Below are 20,662 nucleotides of genomic sequence, written 5' to 3' on the forward strand. Positions count from 1 at the left end.
CGCTTTCCTGCGCGTTTGTGCACGCTATGGCGATTTCTTTACCAAACTCCGCAAGCCGTTCGCTTTGGACCAAACCATTTCATGTAAATAGAGGGGGGGGATTGTCACCGTACTCGCAAGCCGTTCGCTTTGGACCAAACCATTTCATGTAAATAGAGGGGGGGGGATATAATTTTAGATATATATATAGTACGGGCATGCCCTAGTAAACATTAATCACACAAAAAAAAAAAACGGACACATAAAAAACATAATAAAAGGAGCGGGAGACAAGAGGGGGAGAGAGAGGGTGGGGAGAGAGAGGGAAGCACACAAGTATAACAGTAGAGAACAGGGACATCAGGATATCTGTGGGAGGGAGAGGGCTTGGGGGAGAAGGCATGGGAAGGGGGTGGGGGGGGGGGGCGGTTGAGGTATAAAACACATGGACACTGCTGGGACTTCAAGGAAAGAAGTCGGTATTTCTAAAAAGTGGATCTGTGGTGAAATTAATGTGGGTAGAAAAGATCAAGGTTTTTGATGGGGGAAGATAAGATATGGTGGTGCATATTGAGTCACTGAATTGGGAAACAATATATGTTTGAGGTCAAAAGGTCAAAGGTCAACCTAAGGTCGGACTTCTAAAATCATCAGTTTTCATCTGAAAAATTGTCAATTTTCATCCGATTGATTTGAAAATTAAACAGCAATTGCATCGTTCATTAATGAATTGGGAAACCAATTATTTTTGAGTTCAAAATGTCAAAAATCAACTCAAGGTCAAACTTCTAAAATCATCAATTTTCATCTGAAAAGGAATCATTTTTCATCCGATTGACCTGAGCTTTGATTAGGATCGTCCATTTTAATCTTAATGAAATGGACAATTTGATGTATCCATGGAAACTTTTTTTGGGGGTACATTTTTGCAATTTTGCGTTTGCCAAGTGCACTTTTTGGGGGGAGTGAGTGGATTTTGCAAGTATCGTGCTCTGTATGAGGTCTTTCTTGTTTGTCTGTTTGTCCACACAAAACGAGTACGTGTATTAATTATTATATTAGACTCTTGAGAACCGCAAGACCCTCTTCAACCTTTGAAACCCTGAGACCCATTAAGACCATGAAGACCCGAAGGACCATGAAGACCCACAAAGACCTTAAGACCCTTAAAACTCCTAAGACTCTCCAAAGCACCTAAAACACTTTAGACCTTGATCTGTTAGACCTTGAGACACTTTAGACCACCTTAGATCCGTTTCTGGTGTTTGTTCCCCCTCCATCCCCTCCCTTACCTCAAATGGCTACACAGTTGACACAGCACGTGACAAAGCCGAATGCCTAAACTCTGTGTTTGCCTCAAAATCTTGTGTCCCAAACCCATCTCTCTCTGTTCCCACCTTACCCAGTCATACGCATCTGCTCCTGGGCTCTGTGTCCTTCTCTCCTGACAAGGTGGAGAAGTTTTTGCCAAACCTCGACTCTGATTCTGCAACTGGACCAGACGGCATCAGCCCACGGGTCCTAAAATCCTGCTCTGCCGCTCTATCTCACCCTCTCTCTGTTCCTTTCACACTTACTTTTGCTCAAGGTCTTCTAGTCCAGCGGATAGGTGAATAATTGTGCATTTTATGATTAAAGCATGAAACTTGGTACACTAATACTAGACATTATGGGGAACATTTTTAAGATTGGAGGCATTCTGGATCTGTCATGTGTCACCCGTGGCGGCCATTTAAAAAATGGCCGCTAGTCAGAATCATTATTTAGCTAGAATAAATTTATATTACATCAGAAAATATCAAATTGTTATTTTAATATCATCTGCACACTAAAGTATCACCAAGGATTATCTATCTATAATTCCAGTAATCTCTGTCTGTACGTTTGTACGTTTGTCTGTCTGTGACCGCTGTTTCTCGACAACCACGGGTCCGATATACTTTTCACTTGCCAGGTATATTGCTGGGGACCCGAGGATGTGCCTTTTCAAGGTTTCATATTAATCGGACAATTACTTACCGAGCTATGTCCAAAAAACGATTCAACCAATCAGAGAGCAGCGAACGATCGCGTGTGCCGAACGTGGCGGGCACACTCTGCCTCGGATGGCACATTTGAGAGCGTATTCATTTATTTCACGTTTGCAAACTATGTTGGCGTTAAACTATGTTTTACAACTAATAAAAACGAATTTGCGATTCATTCGCTTTCCTGCGCGTTTGTGCACGCGATGGCGATTTCTTTACCAAACTCCGGAAGCCGTTCGCTTTGGACCAAACCATTTCATGTAAATAGAGGGGGGGGATATAATTTTAGATATAGATATAGTACGGGCATGCCCTAGTATATGATAACATAAATATTCATTTTTGATTGTTTTGGGGACCTCTATGTGTCACTTTAAGGGCATTTGGAGGGGAAAAATGCAAAATTCCAGGAATAAAGTAACACAAACTGGTTTCGATAAACTAGTTTATTTGTACAAAGTGTTATTTTCCTTTCATTTAGGAAAACACTTCAGAAAATTACACTGTAGTAGTACAAAAGTTTTTTGGTGTGCATGAGATAGAACAATAACGTCCAAGAACACTCATGTTTCAATGTCAACCGTTCTCTTGTCACCCTTTTCGCTCACAACCACCGCACTTGCAGAGTAATGCACAGGGTAGATTTTCTTCCGCACATTTACATCTTCCTCTGCAGCCTTTAATACAGCCACACTTAATAACAGCACGGCATGCTGCACCAGCAGGGGGCAGGTTCCTCCACATCACTTCCCATTCGGCCAAATTGTTCTTTCGCATCCATCCAAACTCTGCTGGGCTGGGCAGGTGAGGTGCTTTTAGCAGGGCCTGGCCCCATACATGGCCAGCCTGATAACCAACTCGAAGTAGATGCTGATAGAGAACATCTTGAGTCGGAGGTATGTTTTCAATGCTCCTGCCTTTCTGTGTAAACAGAGTCTTCCTGGCCATGTTCACATTATCATCACAGCTTCCACGGTCCTCTTCCATGGTCTTCCACATAAGCACAATGTACCTCTTGATGTTTGGGAGAAGCTGGGTTATGCTAGCTGTTGTTGGAGTCTGTGCAAGTCTGCACGAGTCTGGCGTGACATCAACAAACGCATTCCATGATGACCAGGCTGTTCTTTTTCCTATGCCGGTGAAACTGGATGTGGTGTCACACCCTGTCAGTGCATGAAAAGCAAGTATTGCATTGCACTTATCATTTCCCAGCGTCTGTGCCATGTGAGTTGCGTCTAGGTAACGGAACGATTATCCAATTCCAAATGCTACAGTTAGCTGTGCACTGTCAAGCTTGTGAGGAAGACTGATGGCTAGTACGACTACATCTGTGTCAACAGTTCTAAGCAAGATGTTCTTGCAACCTTGCCTGGCCCCATCTGCTGCATGCAGCAGCATTCTTGTGTCTGCTTCCTCCTGTGTAGAAGGGGACAACCAGTCTGAGTCAATTGTCTCTGAACAACGCAGCTCTTCTCTGTGAGTCATGACCACTATACCAGGAAATGTTTCATTTGTCACTCGTTCACTCAGGAGATTAAAAAGTTCTGTCTTGTTACCGTCTTCCCGTGGGAATTGTGACCAGTTTCCAGGCAGCTTCTTGTTTCCTTCCACTCTTATCCATATGCCCTTCCCTCTCTTCTTTCTTGTGGCGGCCTTCAGACTATCTTCTCTGTATACATCAAATACCACATCAACACGGCAAACAGAGCCTGTGAATTGCCTCCGTACATAGTTCATGAACTCTTTAGAATACTCATTGAACCTCTCTGATGTACCGGGCGTAATCACGTTGGCAATAGCTGCACCATCAATGATGACCATGTCTACTTCAGATGTAGTGTGGTCGGCATCATCACTATGTGGCACCAGATCTTCCAGGCACTGGAGCAAGTCTGACTTTTTTCCAAGTCTCATTTTCCCGTAGTCTGATATTGAAGGTGGAAATGACTGATTTTCATGCTGGAAAAAATCTTCCAGGTCAGCTCCACGTATTTGACTGGCAATGTACAATGTTGAAAACAAATTGCGGTCACGTTTCATGGACAGCAGCTGCTCCTGGGTGCGAGACTTTTCTTTCTCAGGACGCCATCTGAACAAAGGCAAATTGTTCTTTGTGATACAGACATCAATTGTGATACATCAATTGTGATACAGACAAAGCTGGCTGTGACAAGTAGTTTTCTTGGTTTTGGATATCTGTCCCATACATGATCATTGTGACCAGCATCAGCAGTGAGTGAGGCACAGAATTTTCTTGACAAGCCTCTTTGAATGAACCACTGAATGGTAAGCATTTCATTCTTAACATGTCTCGACGAACAATGTTTGCAGCACGAGAGATGAACACTGCTTCACTGTCACCGTCGAGCTGGCACGAACTTCTTAGCGATTTACCAATATTTGCATTGGCGACAAGAAGCACATCGCGACCTTCATTGTGCGCTTCTAACTCTACATAGAGCCTCAACGTTTGGCCTTGACACTCGAGTGCGACAGTGTGCAATTAATCTACAAGATGAGCGTCTGTTGGCAAAGCTCAGTGAAGGAGACTTAATCGCTACATAGGCTGAGTACCACAGCCAATGCTTCGTGTCATTGTATAACAGAGATCGAGATAGACCAACAACTTCACATGACGAATGCAACACAAATATTGCTCATAACACTGCATTTGCTGAACTTATTTCATACATGCAAACTGCCCTTGAGGATGACAACATTGCCCCTGTTTTCAAACTATCTGTATTGAAAAAAACCTATATACTGATAGAGTTAACCAGCTGGGAGAGGGCTCCTCTGTAGTTCACTCTACAGTCTACACGATTCAAAAATAAAGTTCGAAGCTACTTTCCTGAGGTAGGGCATCAGATGCGGGCTTCTCACAGATGAAACAATGGCTAACAGCATCACCAGTCCTGGAGACCTTTTGACGTTTGAATTTTTCCTTTTCACCAGAAGAGGAACTCTTGTCCGTTACACATATCTTCCGCTTAGCTGCACTTTTGAGTTCATTTTGGTTGAATTTAAGTCTGCATGTTTTATGAAATTTTGCTTTCCTGTTTGAAAAAGTTTTCTCCAGTCCATTACCATCGTCCATTCGAGTCAACTTAAGCTTTGGTGGCAAGCAACCGAGTTCGTTGAATGCTGATAAAGTTTGAACAATAGACGTATACCCAGCTCCTTGGAACCTTTCTGCAAAGTCTGCTGGGCACGTGAGTTTCTCACTGGTGCTTTCCTGGCAGATGAGACACTTATTCCAGTTCACCGGTGTATCGTCCTCATTCACAGACATGGTGATATCACTGCTAGCTTGAACTAGTTTGAAGACTTTCTTCATGATGATGAGCAGTAGATTAGATTAACACTCACAACAATCTGAAACAGACAGAAGCAATGATTATTAGAAACACAACCACACCAATTCAATAAATTATAGAAAATTTTATTTCTTAAATATTGCAAGAATTCTGGATCTGATCTGCAAAAAAAACACCTTAATTAATCTACTTAATTATTTAAAACATGTTTTACTTATAACATATAATGATTAATAACAAATATAACAACTTATATCTAATAATGACTACTAACAATTTCTACTTCTAAACTTATAACTAATAATATAATATGATCCTTATCTTTTAAAAAAAAAACTGATATTAAGGAATTTGTTCATTTTCTTTAATATTTTGACCATCAAAATACCTATATTGGTCCATATATCCATTAAATATATATTCTTAGGGCATATTTATAATTCTTGTGTTTGAGTAAGTTACTATATATATATATATAGCATGAACATATATATTTTATGTTAATAGAGGTATTTTTGTCATTCACTTATCGGCAAAATCTCCTCGATGGCAGCCATTTTGGAAAATGGCCGCTACGGTGGACACAGGACAGATACAGAATGCCTCCAATCTTTAAAATGATCCCCATGATGTCTAGTATGAGTTTGCCAAGTTTCATGCTTTTATCATACTAGGACGTGCCCGTACGTGGGTGCCCGTTCCTTGCCAAAAAAAAAAAAAAAAATGTCTTCGCCCATGCATGCATGGGCGTGCCCATGGGCCCATGGGCGTGCCCGTAAGTGCGTGATGTGACCGTACAATGAATGTATCGTCCCGACGCCGCAGCTCGGATGGCGCTGCAGTTAATCGGGCCTGTATCGGCAGAGTTATTATAAACGTGTACTACAATCGATCGTACCTTACAACAATCAACACAGATTGCAACGTCAAATAAATGAATACGCTCTCAAATGTGCCGTCCGACGCAGCGTCTGCTCGCCACGTTCAGCATCAGTACGTCGTCACTATGACTATCCGTAAGTCCGGAAGTGACGTCCTCATTTGACTGTCCGAAAGGTCGCATATCGCAGTTACGATGAATCGCAAATTAGTTTTAATTAGTTTTAAAACATAGTTTAACGCCAACATAGCGGCAACATAGTTTGCCAACGTGAAATAAATGAATACGCTCTCAAATGTGCCGTCCGAGGCAGAGACTGTTCGCCACGTTCGGCACACGTGATAGCTCGCTGCTCTCTGATTGGTTGAATCGTTTTTTGGACATAGCTCGGTAACTACTTCTCCGATTAACATGAAACCTTGAAAAGGCACATCCTCGGGTCCCCAGCAATATACCTGGCAAGTTTCAAGTATATCGGACCCGTGGTTGTCGAGAAACAGCGGTCACAGACAAACAAACAAACACACAGACACACAGACACACAGAGATTACTGGAATTATAGATAGATAGTGCACAATTTGTTCATTTTTTAGCACCTATCCGCTGGACTATTCTGCCAGCATCTTGGAAATCGGCAAACATTACCACTTCACACAAAAAATGTGCAAAAACAGATCCTTGCAACTACAGACCAATCAGCCTGTTCCCAATTATCAGCAAAGTCATGGAATCCATCATTGCTTCGGATATCAAATCCTTCCTCTTCTCCAATGGCTTGATCTCCGGTCATCAATTTGGATTCAGACCAGGTCATTCTACTCTGGACATGTTGCTTCTGCTGTCTCAACAATGGATGGAGGTCCTCAATGCCAAACAGGAAATCAGAGCTGTCTCCCTTGACATATCACGTGAGTTCGATACGGTCTGGCACCCCGCTCTGCTCACCAAACTCTCCTCCTATGGTATCCATGCAAATCTCCACGCATGGCTTACAGACTTCCTCTCTAGTCGTAGTCACCACGTGGCCCTGAATGGATTTCTCTCATCTCCCCTTTCTGTTCTGGCTGGAGTTCCCCCAAGGTAGTGTTCTGGGCCCTGTGCTATTTCTGGTCTTCATCAATGATCTCTCCGACTATCTGGAAAATCCTCTCTAGCTCTTTGCTGATGACTCCACTATCTGCTGCTCCATTCCTCATCCCTCAGATCGGCAGTCTGCAGCCTCCTCACTCTCTGCAGACCTGGACAAAATCTTAGACTGGTCAAACAAGTGAAACATGTCTTTCAATCCTGACAAATCTCACACTCTTACTATGTCTCTCCGAAAAGACCGACTGGAAAACCCTCCCATTTACTTTCTCAACAATCCTCTCCAAGAAGTTCTGTCGCTCAAGCTTTTGGGTCTCAATGTCTGCCATGATCTTTCTTGGGAAAACCACATTTCCAAGCTGGCATCCTCCGTCGTGCGAAGTCCTTCCTTGGCACACCTGAGCTCCTCACCACATACAAGGCTTTCATCTGCAGCTCAATGGAATACTGTTCCCCCCTCTGCGCCGGTGCTCCTGCCTCACACCTAGCTCGGCTTCACGCTGTTGAAACCAAAGCTTTCAGAATCATTGGAATCTCCTGCGATGAAGCTAACTCTGAGGGCCTTTCACTCACTCACCGCAGGCAGGTTGGTGGTCTTTCTGTCTTCTACCGACTCCTCTCCGGCCTTGCTCCCCCAGCTCTCTCTGTGCTCTGTCCCCCAAATATTCCTACAGGTCGCACAAGGTCTGCCAGCAACCCTCTTATGGTTAAAGTGCCAAATTCTAGGCTCTCTGCTCACCTTCACTCTTTCATTCCCCTTTTCTCCCGCCTCTGGAACAAACTCCCCCACTCCCTTCAATCCCACTCCTCCCTCCAGGTCTTTAAAACAGCTGTTCACCACCATCTCTTATCTTCCCCCATCCAAAACCTTGATCTTTTCTACCCCCGCTAATTCACCCCAGATACACTTTTTTGAAATTCCAACTTCTTTCCTGGAAGTCCTTGCAGTGTCCATGTGTTTTGCACCTCTCCCACCACCCCCCCCCTTTCCATGCCCGCTCCCCCCAAGCCCTCTCCCTCCCACAGTTCTCTCGATGTCCCTCCTCTCAAATGTTGTGTTTGTGTCCTTCCCCCTTTCTCTCCCCATCTTGTCTACCGCTCCCCTTATTTTGTGTTTTATGTGTCGGTTTGATTTTTTGTGTGATGAATGTTAGCTCTTTCACGAGCCTCGATCTTGTATACAAAAAAAAAGAAAAAAAAGAACCCTTTAGAACCCTAACACCCTTTAGACCCAAAAGACACAGTGTACGCAAAAGATCCAGAAGACCCTTAAACACCCCAAAGACCCAGAGGACCCAAAATAACCCAATGACCCTTGAAGACCCAGAGGACCCAAAATACCAGGAGGACCCAAAGACCTTTAAATAGCCCCAAAGACCCAGAGGACCCAAAATAACCCAATGACCCTTGAAGACCCAGAGGACCCAAAAGACCAGGAGGACCCAAAGACCCTTAAATAGCCCCAAAGACCCACAAGACCCAAAATACCCACAAAGACTCTTAAAGACCCAAAAGTCTCTGAATACCCTAAAAGACCCTGAGGACACAATCAAGCATGAGGACCCAAAATACCCAGAGGATCTAAAAGACCCAGTATGACAAAACTTATTTCATAAAGATATTTATCAAAAATCAAAACGACATCTAAAGATATAACAAAATTATATTTTAAAAAGTTGTGGATGAGATATTTTTTTATTGAAGTTCACCATAACCAAGGCTAAGAGCCACCAATTTGTAAATGGTTGTCTTTACCAAAAGAAAAAGAAGAGGAGGAAAAACCTTCACCTGGTCCTGAAACAAGGAAACCCCTTCACAGGACCACTGTGCAGGAGTTATGACTCAACTATGTGGATGAGTTGATAAAGCGACAAGAATAAGCCGATTCGATTTTGGTTCATGTCGGATCCAGATCTGACCTATCGGTGGATATAAAACGTAAACTGTTCACCTGGCGGAGGTGTGCTCTCTACGGAGTGCCGTTCTAATTTACCCTGCACTTCTGCCAGTCGGTAAAGTCACAATGACGAGGCCCAGAAGGCAAATCCTGAGTTCTTGAAAACCAAGTGTGCCTCTCATTTGATCGAGGGTGAAAGACGCCATCTTGTGGAGTCGTGATGGAAGCACCAGGCACCTGGGATCATTCAATAGGTGCTGTAGCTGTTTCAATGCAATTTGGAATTTGCATTTATTTATCAACTTAGGGCTGGTAGAATATCCTACAGAGGTACGCACACTCCGCTCTGAATTGTCTAGTCTGTTTTCGAATTCCGACCTGGATATAAACTACCATCCTGGTGTTTCGTATGCAGGATGAGGCATCGATGTGTGCATTGCAAGGATGTTAAGCCGGATGGCCCGTCTGCTAGCACCGCCCCAACATGGTGCACCATTGGTGGAAGTGAGAAATCCCACGGTGCCCTTCACGAAGAGTGGGTGAGTAAGTTATCATCGGCAAGGTGAACACATTCGTAATTCCTGCCCATATCAGGTGCAGTCGAATGTCATACCTGACCAGTCGGTCGGTGGAACTACTTTGGACAAAGTTCTCCCACAGGGTGGGAATAATTGGGTGGGAAGTAGTGGATTTACATTTATTACTCACAATGGAGAATGTTTAACCCTCTGGCGAGCACTATGTGGCACAGGGGGGCTTTACGGGGCTCTCTGTGCCCAGATATGTAAATACTGCACCGTGATGTGGTGACATTCTGACGTGTATGGATAATTTGTTCATTGATGCAGAATACAATAGTGCAAGAACCCAAGTGGATAAAACACCTTTGAGGCTCTCAGAGAGACACAAGCCCCTGTTGGAGTGTTAAACCATCCATTGTTATTCAGAGAGACACAAGCCCCTGTTGGAGTGTTAAACCATCCATTGTTATTCAGAGAGACCAAAGCCCCTGTTGGAGTGTTAAACCATCCATTGTTATTCAGAGAGACCCAAGCCCCTGTTGGAGTGTTAAAGCATACATTGTTATTCAGAGAGACCCAAGTGCCTGCTGGAGTGTTAAACCATTCATTGTTATTCAGAGAGACACAAGCCCCTGTTGGAGTGTTAAACCATCCATTGTTATTCAGAGAGACACGAGCCCCTGTTCTAGTGTTAAATCATCCATTGTTATTCAGAGAGACACAAGCCCCTGTTGGAGTGTTAAACCATTCATTGTTATTCAGAGAGACACAAGCCCCTGTTGGAGTGTTAAACCATCCATTGTTATTCAGAGAGACACGAGCCCCTGTTCTAGTGTTAAATCATCCATTGTTATTCAGAGAGACACAAGCCCCTGTTGGAGTGTTAAACCATCCATTGTTATTCAGAGAGACACGAGCCCCTGTTGGAGTGTTAAACCATCCATTGTTATTCAGAGAGACACAAGCCCCTATTGGAGTGTTAAACCATCCATTGTTATTCAGAGAGACACAAGCCCCTGTTGGAGTGTTAAAGCATACATTGTTATTCAGAGAGACCCAAGTGCCTGCTGGAGTGTTAAACCATTCATTGTTATTCAGAGAGACACAAGCCCCTGTTGGAGTGTTAAACCATCCATTGTTATTCAGAGAGACACAAGCCCCTGTTGGAGTGTTAAACCATCCATTGTTATTCAGAGAGACACAAGCCCCTGTTGGAGTGTTAAACCATCCATTGTTATTCAGAGAGACACAAGCCCCTGTTGGAGTGTTAAACCATCCATTGTTATTCAGAGAGACACAAGCCCCTGTTGGAGTGTTAAACCATTCATTGTTATTCAGAGAGACACAAGCCCCTGTTGGAGTGTTAAACCATCCATTGTTATTCAGAGAGACACAAGCCCCTGTTGGAGTGTTAAACCATCCATTGTTATTCAGAGAGACACAAGCCCCTGTTGGAGTGTTAAACCATCCATTGTTATTCAGAGAGACACAAGCCCCTGTTGGAGTGTTAAACCATTCATTGTTATTCAGAGAGACACGAGCCCCTGTTCTAGTGTTAAATCATCCATTGTTATTCAGAGAGACACAGGCCCCTGTTGGAGTGTTAAACCATCCATTGTTATTCAGAGAGACACAAGCCCCTGTTGGAGTGTTAAACCATCCATTGTTATTCAGAGAGACACAAGCCCCTTTTGGAGTGTTAAACCATCCATTGTTATTCAGAGAGACACAAGCCCATGTTTGGAGTGTTAAACCATCCATTGTTGTTCAGAGAGACACAAGCCCCTATTGGAGTGTTAAACCATCCATTGTTATTCAGAGAGACACAAGTGCCTGCTGGAGTGTTAAACCATCCATTGTTATTCAGAGAGACCCAAGTGCCTGTTGGAGTGTTAAACCATCAATTGTTATTCAGAGAGACCCAAGTGCCTGCTGGAGTGTTAAACCATCCATTGTTATTCAGAGAGACACAAGCCCCTGTTGGAGTGTTAAAGCATACATTGTTATTCCGAGAGACCCAAGTGCCTGCTGGAGTGTTAAACCATTCATTGTTATTCAGAGAGACACAAGCCCCTGTTGGAGTGTTAAACCATCCATTGTTATTCAGAGAGACACAAGCCCCTGTTGGAGTGTTAAACCATCCATTGTTATTCAGAGAGACACAAGCCCCTGTTGGAGTGTTAAACCATCCATTGTTATTCAGAGAGACCCAAGCCCCTGTTGGAGTGTTAAACCATCCATTGTTATTCAGAGAGACACAAGCCCCTGTTGGAGTGTTAAACCATCCATTGTTATTCAGAGAGACACGAGCCCCTGTTCTAGTGTTAAATCATCCATTGTTATTCAGAGAGACACAGGCCCCTGCTGGAGTGTTAAACCATCCATTGTTATTCAGAGAGACATAAGCCCCTGTTGGAGTGTTAAACCTTCCATTGTTATTCAGAGAGACACAAGCCCCTGTTGGAGTGTTAAACCATCCATTGTTATTCAGAGAGACACAAGCCCCTGTTGGAGTGTTAAACCATCCATTGTTATTCAGAGAGACACAAGCCCCTGTTGGAGTGTTAAACCATCCATTGTTATTCAGAGAGACACAAGCCCCTTTTAGAGTGTTAAACCATCCATTGTTATTCAGAGAGACACAAGCCCCTGTTGGAGTGTTAAACCATCCATTGTTGTTCAGAGAGACACAAGCCCCTATTGGAGTGTTAAAGCATACATTGTTATTCCGAGAGACCCAAGTGCCTGCTGGAGTGTTAAACCATTCATTGTTATTCAGAGAGACACAAGCCCCTGTTGGAGTGTTAAACCATCCATTGTTATTCAGAGAGACACAAGCCCCTGTTGGAGTGTTAAACCATCCATTGTTATTCAGAGAGACACAAGCCCCTGTTGGAGTGTTAAACCATCCATTGTTGTTCAGAGAGACACAAGCCCCTGTTGGAGTGTTAAACCATCCATTGTTATTCAGAGAGACACAAGCCCCTGTTGGAGTGTTAAACCATCCATTGTTATTCAGAGAGACACAAGCCCCTGTTGGAGTGTTAAACCATCCATTGTTATTCAGAGAGACACGAGCCCCTGTTCTAGTGTTAAATCATCCATTGTTATTCAGAGAGACACAGGCCCCTGTTGGAGTGTTAAACCATCCATTGTTATTCAGAGAGACACAAGCCCCTGTTGGAGTGTTAAACCATCCATTGTTATTCAGAGAGACACAAGCCCCTGTTGGAGTGTTAAACCATCCATTGTTATTCAGAGAGACACAAGCCCCTGTTGGAGTGTTAAACCATCCATTGTTATTCAGAGAGACACAAGCCCCTGTTGGAGTGTTAAACCATCCATTGTTATTCAGAGAGACACAAGCCCCTTTTGGAGTGTTAAACCATCCATTGTTATTCAGAGAGACACAAGCCCCTGTTGGAGTGTTAAATCATCCATTGTTATTCAGAGAGACACAGGCCCCTGTTGGAGTGTTAAACCATCCATTGTTATTCAGAGAGACACAAGCCCCTGCTGGAGTGTGAAACCATCCATTGTTATTCAGAGAGACCCAAGTGCCCGCTGGAGTGTTAAATCATCCATTGTTATTCAGAGAGACCCAAGTGCCTGCTGGAGTGTTAAACCATCCATTGTTATTCAGAGAGCCCCAAGTGCCTGCTGGAGTGTTAAATCATCCATTGTTATTCAGAGAGACCCAAGTGTCTGCTGGAGTGTTAAACCATCCATTGGCCCTTGTTATTGTCCAATCGCTGTTGGATTTGCTTGTTCAACAAAAACATGGGTGCAGAGGTGAGGTACAGTCTGTGACACCATCACATTTCAATTGAACAGCGTACTCAGTAAATAACAACAAATAACTTATGAATAATTAATCAATAAAATGCAACAACTAACCAGAAAATAACAAACTTAATCTGACCTTGATCAACGAAACGTTATCTTTGCTTTGCACTGACTTACACTGGAGCAAACACCCCCACATATACAATTTGCACCATGTCGCAGTACATGACCATATGCAGTTGCATCAGATTCAAGATTCAAGATTCAAGAGTCTTTATTATTACATGTCCCATACAAATATAAGGCAGTAAAATTCTTAAGTATTGGCTCCTCGACTTTGCAGTAACAATAAATAAAATAACAATATAAAATAAGAAATAGCAACAATAATAACAATATATAATAAGAATAAAGACTAAGTAGCAGCTCTAATAATAATAATTAGCAGTTTTTCATCTATCTATAATTCCAGTAATCTCTGTACGTCTGTACGTTTGTACGTCTGTTTGTCTGTGACCGCTGTTTCTCGACAACCACGGGTCCGATATACTTGAAACTTGCCAGGTATATTGCTGGGGACCCGAGGATGTGCCTTTTCAAGGTTTCATATTAATCGGACAATTACTTACCGAGCTATGTCCAAAAAACGATTCAACCAATCAGAGAGCAGCGAACGATCGCGTGTGCCGAACGTGGAGGACACACTCTGCCTCGGATGGCACATTTGAGAGCGTATTCATTTATTTCACGTTTGCAAACTATGTTGGCGTTAAACTATGTTTTAAAACTAATAAAAACGAATTTGCGATTCATTCGCTTTCCTGCGCGTTTGTGCACGCGATGGCGATTTCTTTACCAAACTCCGGAAGCCGTTCGCTTTGGACCAAACCATTGCATGTAAATAGAGGGGGGGGATTGTCACCGTACTCGCAAGCCGTTCGCTTTGGACCAAACCATTTCATGTAAATAGAGGGGGGGGATATAATTTTAGATATAGATATAGTACGGGCAATGCCCTAGTTAATAAAATGATAACAGCGACAATAACATAAGAATAATAATAGTAAGTAGAGAATAATAATAGCAAGTAGACAATAAGAATAGTAAGTAAAGAATAATAATAGTAAGTAGAGAATAATAATAGTAAGTAGAGAATAATAATAGTAAGTAGCGAATAATAATAGTAAGTAGAGAATAATAATAGTAAGTAGAGAATAATAATAGTAAGGAGAGAATAACAAGCATTCTGAGTATTGCGCTGCAATACATGTCCCCTACCGGCATTGGGTAGCACTGTCATAGAAGACAGTATTATGACTTACCGCACTCCAAATTATAGTCCGGAAAACTGTTGGGGAAATTCCCAAAGTTCAAAGTGCCATAATTTTGTCAAAATGATCGAAACGTCATGAAGTTCGAACTTGATCTGTAACTTATCATGAGGAAACCATGTGCCAAGTTTGAAATCATTAGAATTAAGGGTTTAGAAAAAAAGTCTGGAAAGCTGTTCTTTGCGTGACGGACGGACAGACGGACAGACGGACAGACGGACAGACGGACAGACGGAGGGACGGCGTGCAAACCTATAGTCCCCTACGGTGTACACCGGTAGGGGACTAATAATAGTAAATAGCAGCAATAATAATAATAAGTACAGTAGCAGTAATAATAAAGTGATGAACAGTGATAATAAGGTGATAACAGCGGCAGTAATAGAAATATAAGTGGTGTGTAGCAGTCAAACAGGCAACAGGTCACCGGCAATCAGTGTTCATTGTTCATGAGCCTGGTTGCCTGATGAAAAAAACGGTCTCTTAGCCTGTTAGTTCGGGCCTTGAGGCTGCGATACCGCTTGCCAGACGTTAGCAGCTGAAACAGTCCGTGGTTGGGGTGGTTGGGGTCTTTAATAATCCTACCGGCTTTTCTGACACACTGTCCATTGTATATATCCTGGATGGAGGGAAGCTCACATCCACTGATGCGCTGGGCTGACCATACGACCCTCCTGAGCGCTTTGCGGTTGAGGGCAGTGCAGTTCCCATACCAGGGAGTGATGCACCCAGTCAGGATGTTCTCTTTTGTGCCTCTGTAGAAGGCCCGTATGATATTCGGCCCCATGCCAAACTTATTCAGCCGTCTGAGGTGGAAGAGGCGTTGCTGAGCCTTTTTCACCACTTGACTGATGTGCTCGTTCCAAGTGAGGTCCTCGGTGATGTGGACGCCGAGGAACTTGAAGCTGCTGACTCTCTCAACAGCAGACCCATTAATGGCGATGGGGTCGAGCCTCTCTCCTCTCTTCCTGAAGTCCACAATCGGCTCTTTTGGTTTCTCAACGTTGAGAGAGAGGTTGTTTTCCTGGCACCACTGTGTCAGGTTGTTGACCTCTCTCCTGTAGGCCGTCTCGTCCCTGTCGGTGATCAGGCCTATCACTGTTGTGTCGTCGGCAAACTTAATCACTGAGTTGGAGCTGTGTGTGGCCACGCAGTCGTGGGTGTACAGGGAGTAGAGGAGGGGCTCAGTACACAACCCTGCGGGGCTCCTCTGTTGAGGGTCAGAGGGGCAGAGGTGTTGGAGCCCATCCTCACCAGCTTCGACCCGACAGAAAGTTCAGGATCCAGCGGCACAGGCTGGGTTTAAATCCTAGGCCCCTTAGCCTGGTGTCGAGTCTGGAGGCGACTATTGTATTGAATGCTGAACTGTAATCTACAAACAGCATCCTCACATAGAAGTTCCTCTTCTCCAGGTAGGTGAGGGCGGTGTGGAGTGTTGTGGCTATGGCGTCGTCCGTGGATCTGTTTTGCCGGTAAGCAAATTGGTGGGGGTCTAGGGTGGGTGGTAACATGCTACGGATAAAATCCTTAACCAGCTTCTCAAAGCATTTGCTCACTATGGGAGTGAGGGCAACAGGACACCAGTCATTTAAGCACGTTACCTTGCTTTTCTTCGGCACTGGAACAATGATGGATGACTTAAATCATGAGGGGACTGTACACGTAGAAAGGGAGAGGTTGAATATGTCCATGAACACACCAGCCAGCTGCGCCGCACACTCTCTAAACACTCGGCCTGGGATGCCATCTGGTCCGGCCGCCTTGCGGATGTTGATGTGCCTGAATGCCTTGCGCACGTCAGCCTCGGTGACGGCCAGAGTGCTGGACGTGTCGGCGGTGGTGGTGACTCCCTTCGGGAGGTTGGTGTTATGAACCTCAAAACGGGCGTAAAAACCATTTAGCTCGTCTGGGAGTGAGGCTGCAACGTTAGCTACACAGCTGGGTCTCCCTTTAAAGTCCGATATTATGTGTAGTCCCTGCCACATACTACGTGAGTCATTACCACTTAGCTGTGTCTCAATCTTTTCTCTGTATTTTCGCTTTGCTGCCTTGATCGCTCTGCGAAGGTCGTAGCGGGTTTTCTTTACTTCCGCTTCGTCTCCCGAGGCGAAGGCGGTGTTTCTTGCTTTGAGGGCAGCTCGCACAGAACTGTTGATCCATGGCTTTTGGTTTGGATACACCGGACTATTTTTGTGAGGACAACGTCCTCTGTACACTTCCGAATGAATCCAATGACTGTTTCCGCGTACTCGTCACTGTTGTTTTCTGACGCGTCACGAAACATCTTCCAGTCCACGTTATCAAAACAGTCCTGTAATACGGTGAGCGATTGGTCAGGCCAGCGGTGGATCGTCCTCACAGAGGGCGCTGCTTGCTTCAGCTTCTGCCCATAGGCAGGCAGGAGCAGGATGGAGGAGTGATCCGATTTGCCGAACGGTGGGCGGAGGAGTTGAAGGCATTGCGGAAGGGAGAGTAGCAATGGTCAAACGCTGTTTCCCCGTGTGTTTACATCGATGTGTTGAAAGTATTTAGGTAATACCTTCCTCAGAGACACTTGGTTGAAGTCCCCAACCATGATGAAAGCGGCCTCTGGGTGCTTGTCTTCCAGCTTACTGATTGACCCATACAGTTAGGTCCGTGTCGGCTGGGGGCGGGATGTACACAGCTATCACAACAATAGCCGTGAACTCCCTGGGCAGCCAGAATGGCCGACACAGGAGCACAAGATATTCCAGGTCTGGGGAGCAAAAAGACTTGAGGGAATGAATGTTCTTCGGATCACACCAAGCGTTGTTAACCATGAAACATACACTCCCTCCCTTGCGCTTACCAGAGAGTTCTTTTGACCTGTCCACGCGGAACACTGAGAACCCCGAGGGTACGATGGCCTGGTCCGGAATATCTTGCGACAACCAAGTTTCTGTCAGGCAGATGATGTTAGGCTACAATCCCTTGTTTCACACTGGAAGGAGATCCTTGCTCTCAACTTGCACAGCTTGTTGTCCAGGGACTGTTCATTGGCTAGCAGAATGCTGGGAAGCAGAGGGCGGTTGGCACCCCGGCTCTTGTTCCTCTCCTTCGGCGACGCTTCCGACACCTCCCCCCTGGTAACGCCGCTATTGTGTGTGGGTCCTCTGCGTCGCGAATGAAAACAGGGTCCCGGTGGAAAAACTCTGGCTTAATGTGAATGATCGCCGAGTTTTTTTAAATATCCAACAACGTGTCTCTGTCATACGTAATGTAACCGGCTGCTTTCGATATAAAAATAACACTTAAAAACAGTAAAACAAGAAAAAAGCTGCAAAGTCGACGAGGAGCGCAAGCGCAACACGTAGCGACCATACGCGGCGCCATCTTGCGGTTTCACATTGCAGTACATGACCATATGTGGTGCACCATGTTGCAGTACATGACCATATGTGGTGCACCATGTTGCAGTGCATGACCATATGCAGTTGTACCAGGTTGCAGTACATGACCATATGTGGTGCACCATGTTGCAGTGCATAACCTATGCAGTTGTACCAGGTTGCAGTACATGACCATATGCGGTTGCACACAGTACATGACCATATGTGGTTGCACCATGTTGCAGTACATGACCATAATATGCGGTTGCATCATGTTGCAGTACATCACCATATGCGGTTGTACCATGTTGCAGTACATGACCATATGTGGTTGCACCATGTTGCAGTACATGACCATATGTGATGCACCATGTTGCAGTACATGACCATATGTGGTTGCACCATGTTGCAGTACATGACCATATGCGGTTCACACGAGGAATTCCACCGAGCACGGGACAGACGTGGTTGAGTGCAATCATGGTGTGTGGTGTAGGTACATGTGATGAGCACATTGGACATTGTTAGGACATGGTTAAAACAGTAATGGTATTTCTGGACCGTTTGCCAACACGTTTTGTTGATTGCACGGCGCACTGTACGCGATTCGGTCATACTGGGCACTGGTATGGATAACGGAGCCGACATGGGGGTTTCACCCACCACTTACCCCCTCCAATTACTACGGCCTCGTATTCAGGTTGCAGTTTTGCTCCAGCTAGGCCTGCCACTGACCGTCTCTGATCGCACACCTTGGCTCGGGCAAATCGTGTCCTTGTGACCCCCTGGGCCGTCAGGATCTTTGTGCACAGACGGCGCATGTTGCTCACTGTAGCGAAACGCGACAAGAAATACCCTCGGATCTGTTACGGTATTTTAAATCAACTCCTTCGTATGGAAGTTTGTAGGGAGCCCCGACGTGTTCCTGGAACGCCTTCATTACCTTTGGCCCTCGCACAACCAATGGATTTCATGGACTCTGTACTGTGTACCCAAGTACAAACCTGTGTATCTGAAACTATTAATTTCTACTCCACATGCCAATTCTTGCCGAGTTGCGCATTTTCTGGTTCACAGCCATTGCAATAAGCCTCGGCTTTCCAGGCAGCATTCCAAAGCATCTGGCAGAGAATGTCATAAGATGCACATAATGCTCCATTTTGCATGTCATGTTATTTTCATGCAATTTTAGGCTCAGATTTACCAGAAAGACTAATAAATGAACCAATGATGGTTTCGCGCCCGTTCACAATATGACGGTGCCATTTATTTATTACCGAACTTATGAGCCCCTAGGTGATCCGCAACCCCCTTGAGGTCTATGGACAAGCTTGTCACGAACTCGTCACAAGGGTGCCGAGCGGCTGTGCATCCTTCCTGACCTCGATTGGACGAATAATTCGACGGTCATATAACCTCGTCATGGTGGATATGGTAAATGCTAAATTCAGGTGACGCACATGGATATACAGGTTAGTGAGACATTCTATAATGGTTGGATTGAATCCAGTGCATGACTCCAAATGAGGAATTCAAACTCCAAATTCACAAAAACACACAAATAATCAAATGAGAATCCAGATGCAGTTTAAACCTGATCTGTAACAAACTTGAACCGAAGACAAGGTGTGAATCCAGATCCAGTTATAACCTGATCTGTATTAATTTGAACCCAGGACAATATGTGAATCCGAATCCAGTTTTAACCTGACCTGTATTAACCTGAGCCCAAGTCAAGCTGTGAATCCGAATCCAGTTTTAACCTGATCTGTATTAAACTTGAACCCAAGACAAGCTGTGAATCCGAATGCAGTTTTATCCTGATCTGTATTAGTGTGAATCCGGATCCAGTTTTATCCTGATCTGTATTCACATGAACTCAAGAGAAGATGTGAATCCGAATCCAGTTTTAACCTGATCTGTATTAACTTGAGCCCAAGTCAAGCTGTGAATCCGAATGCAGTTTTAACCTGATCTGTATTAAACTTGAGCCCAAGTCAAGCTGTGAATCCGAATCCAGTTTTAACCTGATCTGTATTAACCTGAGCCCAAGTCAAGCTGTGAATCCGAATCCAGTTTTAACCTGACCTGTATTAACTTGAACCCAAGACAAGATGTGAATCCGAATCCAGTTTTAACCTGATCTGTATTAAACTTGAACCCAAGACAAGCTGTGAATCCGAATCCAGTTTTAACCTGACCTGTATTAACTTGAACCCAAGACAAGATGTGAATCCGAATCCAGTTTTAACCTGATCTGTATTAAACTTGAACCCAAGACAAGCTGTGAATCCGAATGCAGTTTTATCCTGATCTGTATTAAGGTGAATCCGAATCCAGTTTCAACCTGATCTGTATTAAACTTGAGCCCAAGACAAGCTGTGAATCCGAATCCAGTTTTATCCTGATCTGTATTAAGGTGAATCCGAATCCAGTTTTATCCTGATCTGTATTAAACTTGAGCCCAAGACAAGCTGTGAATCCGAA

At 44.4% G+C, this 20,662-nt stretch overlaps 1 protein-coding gene across 2 annotated transcripts in view; it reads right to left on the reverse strand.

Moving 5' to 3' along the window:
* The window catches only part of PYROXD2 (pyridine nucleotide-disulphide oxidoreductase domain 2), a 78,455-nt gene extending 59,296 nt beyond the window's left edge, over nucleotides 1–19,159 (reverse strand). Inside the window, exons 1-2 of one of the 2 annotated variants that reach the window (XM_078772529.1) lie at nucleotides 19,119–19,159; nucleotides 18,835–19,004 (exon numbers count right to left, since the gene is read on the reverse strand). In XM_078772529.1, the coding sequence (XP_078628655.1) occupies nucleotides 18,835–19,004; nucleotides 19,119–19,149 (201 nt within the window). In that variant the 5' untranslated portion in view covers nucleotides 19,150–19,159. Of the gene's footprint in view, nucleotides 1–18,834 lie in introns of both variants that reach the window. The other variant, XM_068105740.2, reaches the window with a different exon arrangement.
* Nucleotides 19,160–20,662: the final 1,503 nt, after the last annotated feature.

Source organism: Myxine glutinosa, chromosome 2 (assembly GCF_964187855.1).
Source record: "Myxine glutinosa chromosome 2, kmMyxGlut1.1, whole genome shotgun sequence".
In the NCBI taxonomy this organism is placed as follows: domain Eukaryota; kingdom Metazoa; phylum Chordata; class Myxini; order Myxiniformes; family Myxinidae; genus Myxine; species Myxine glutinosa.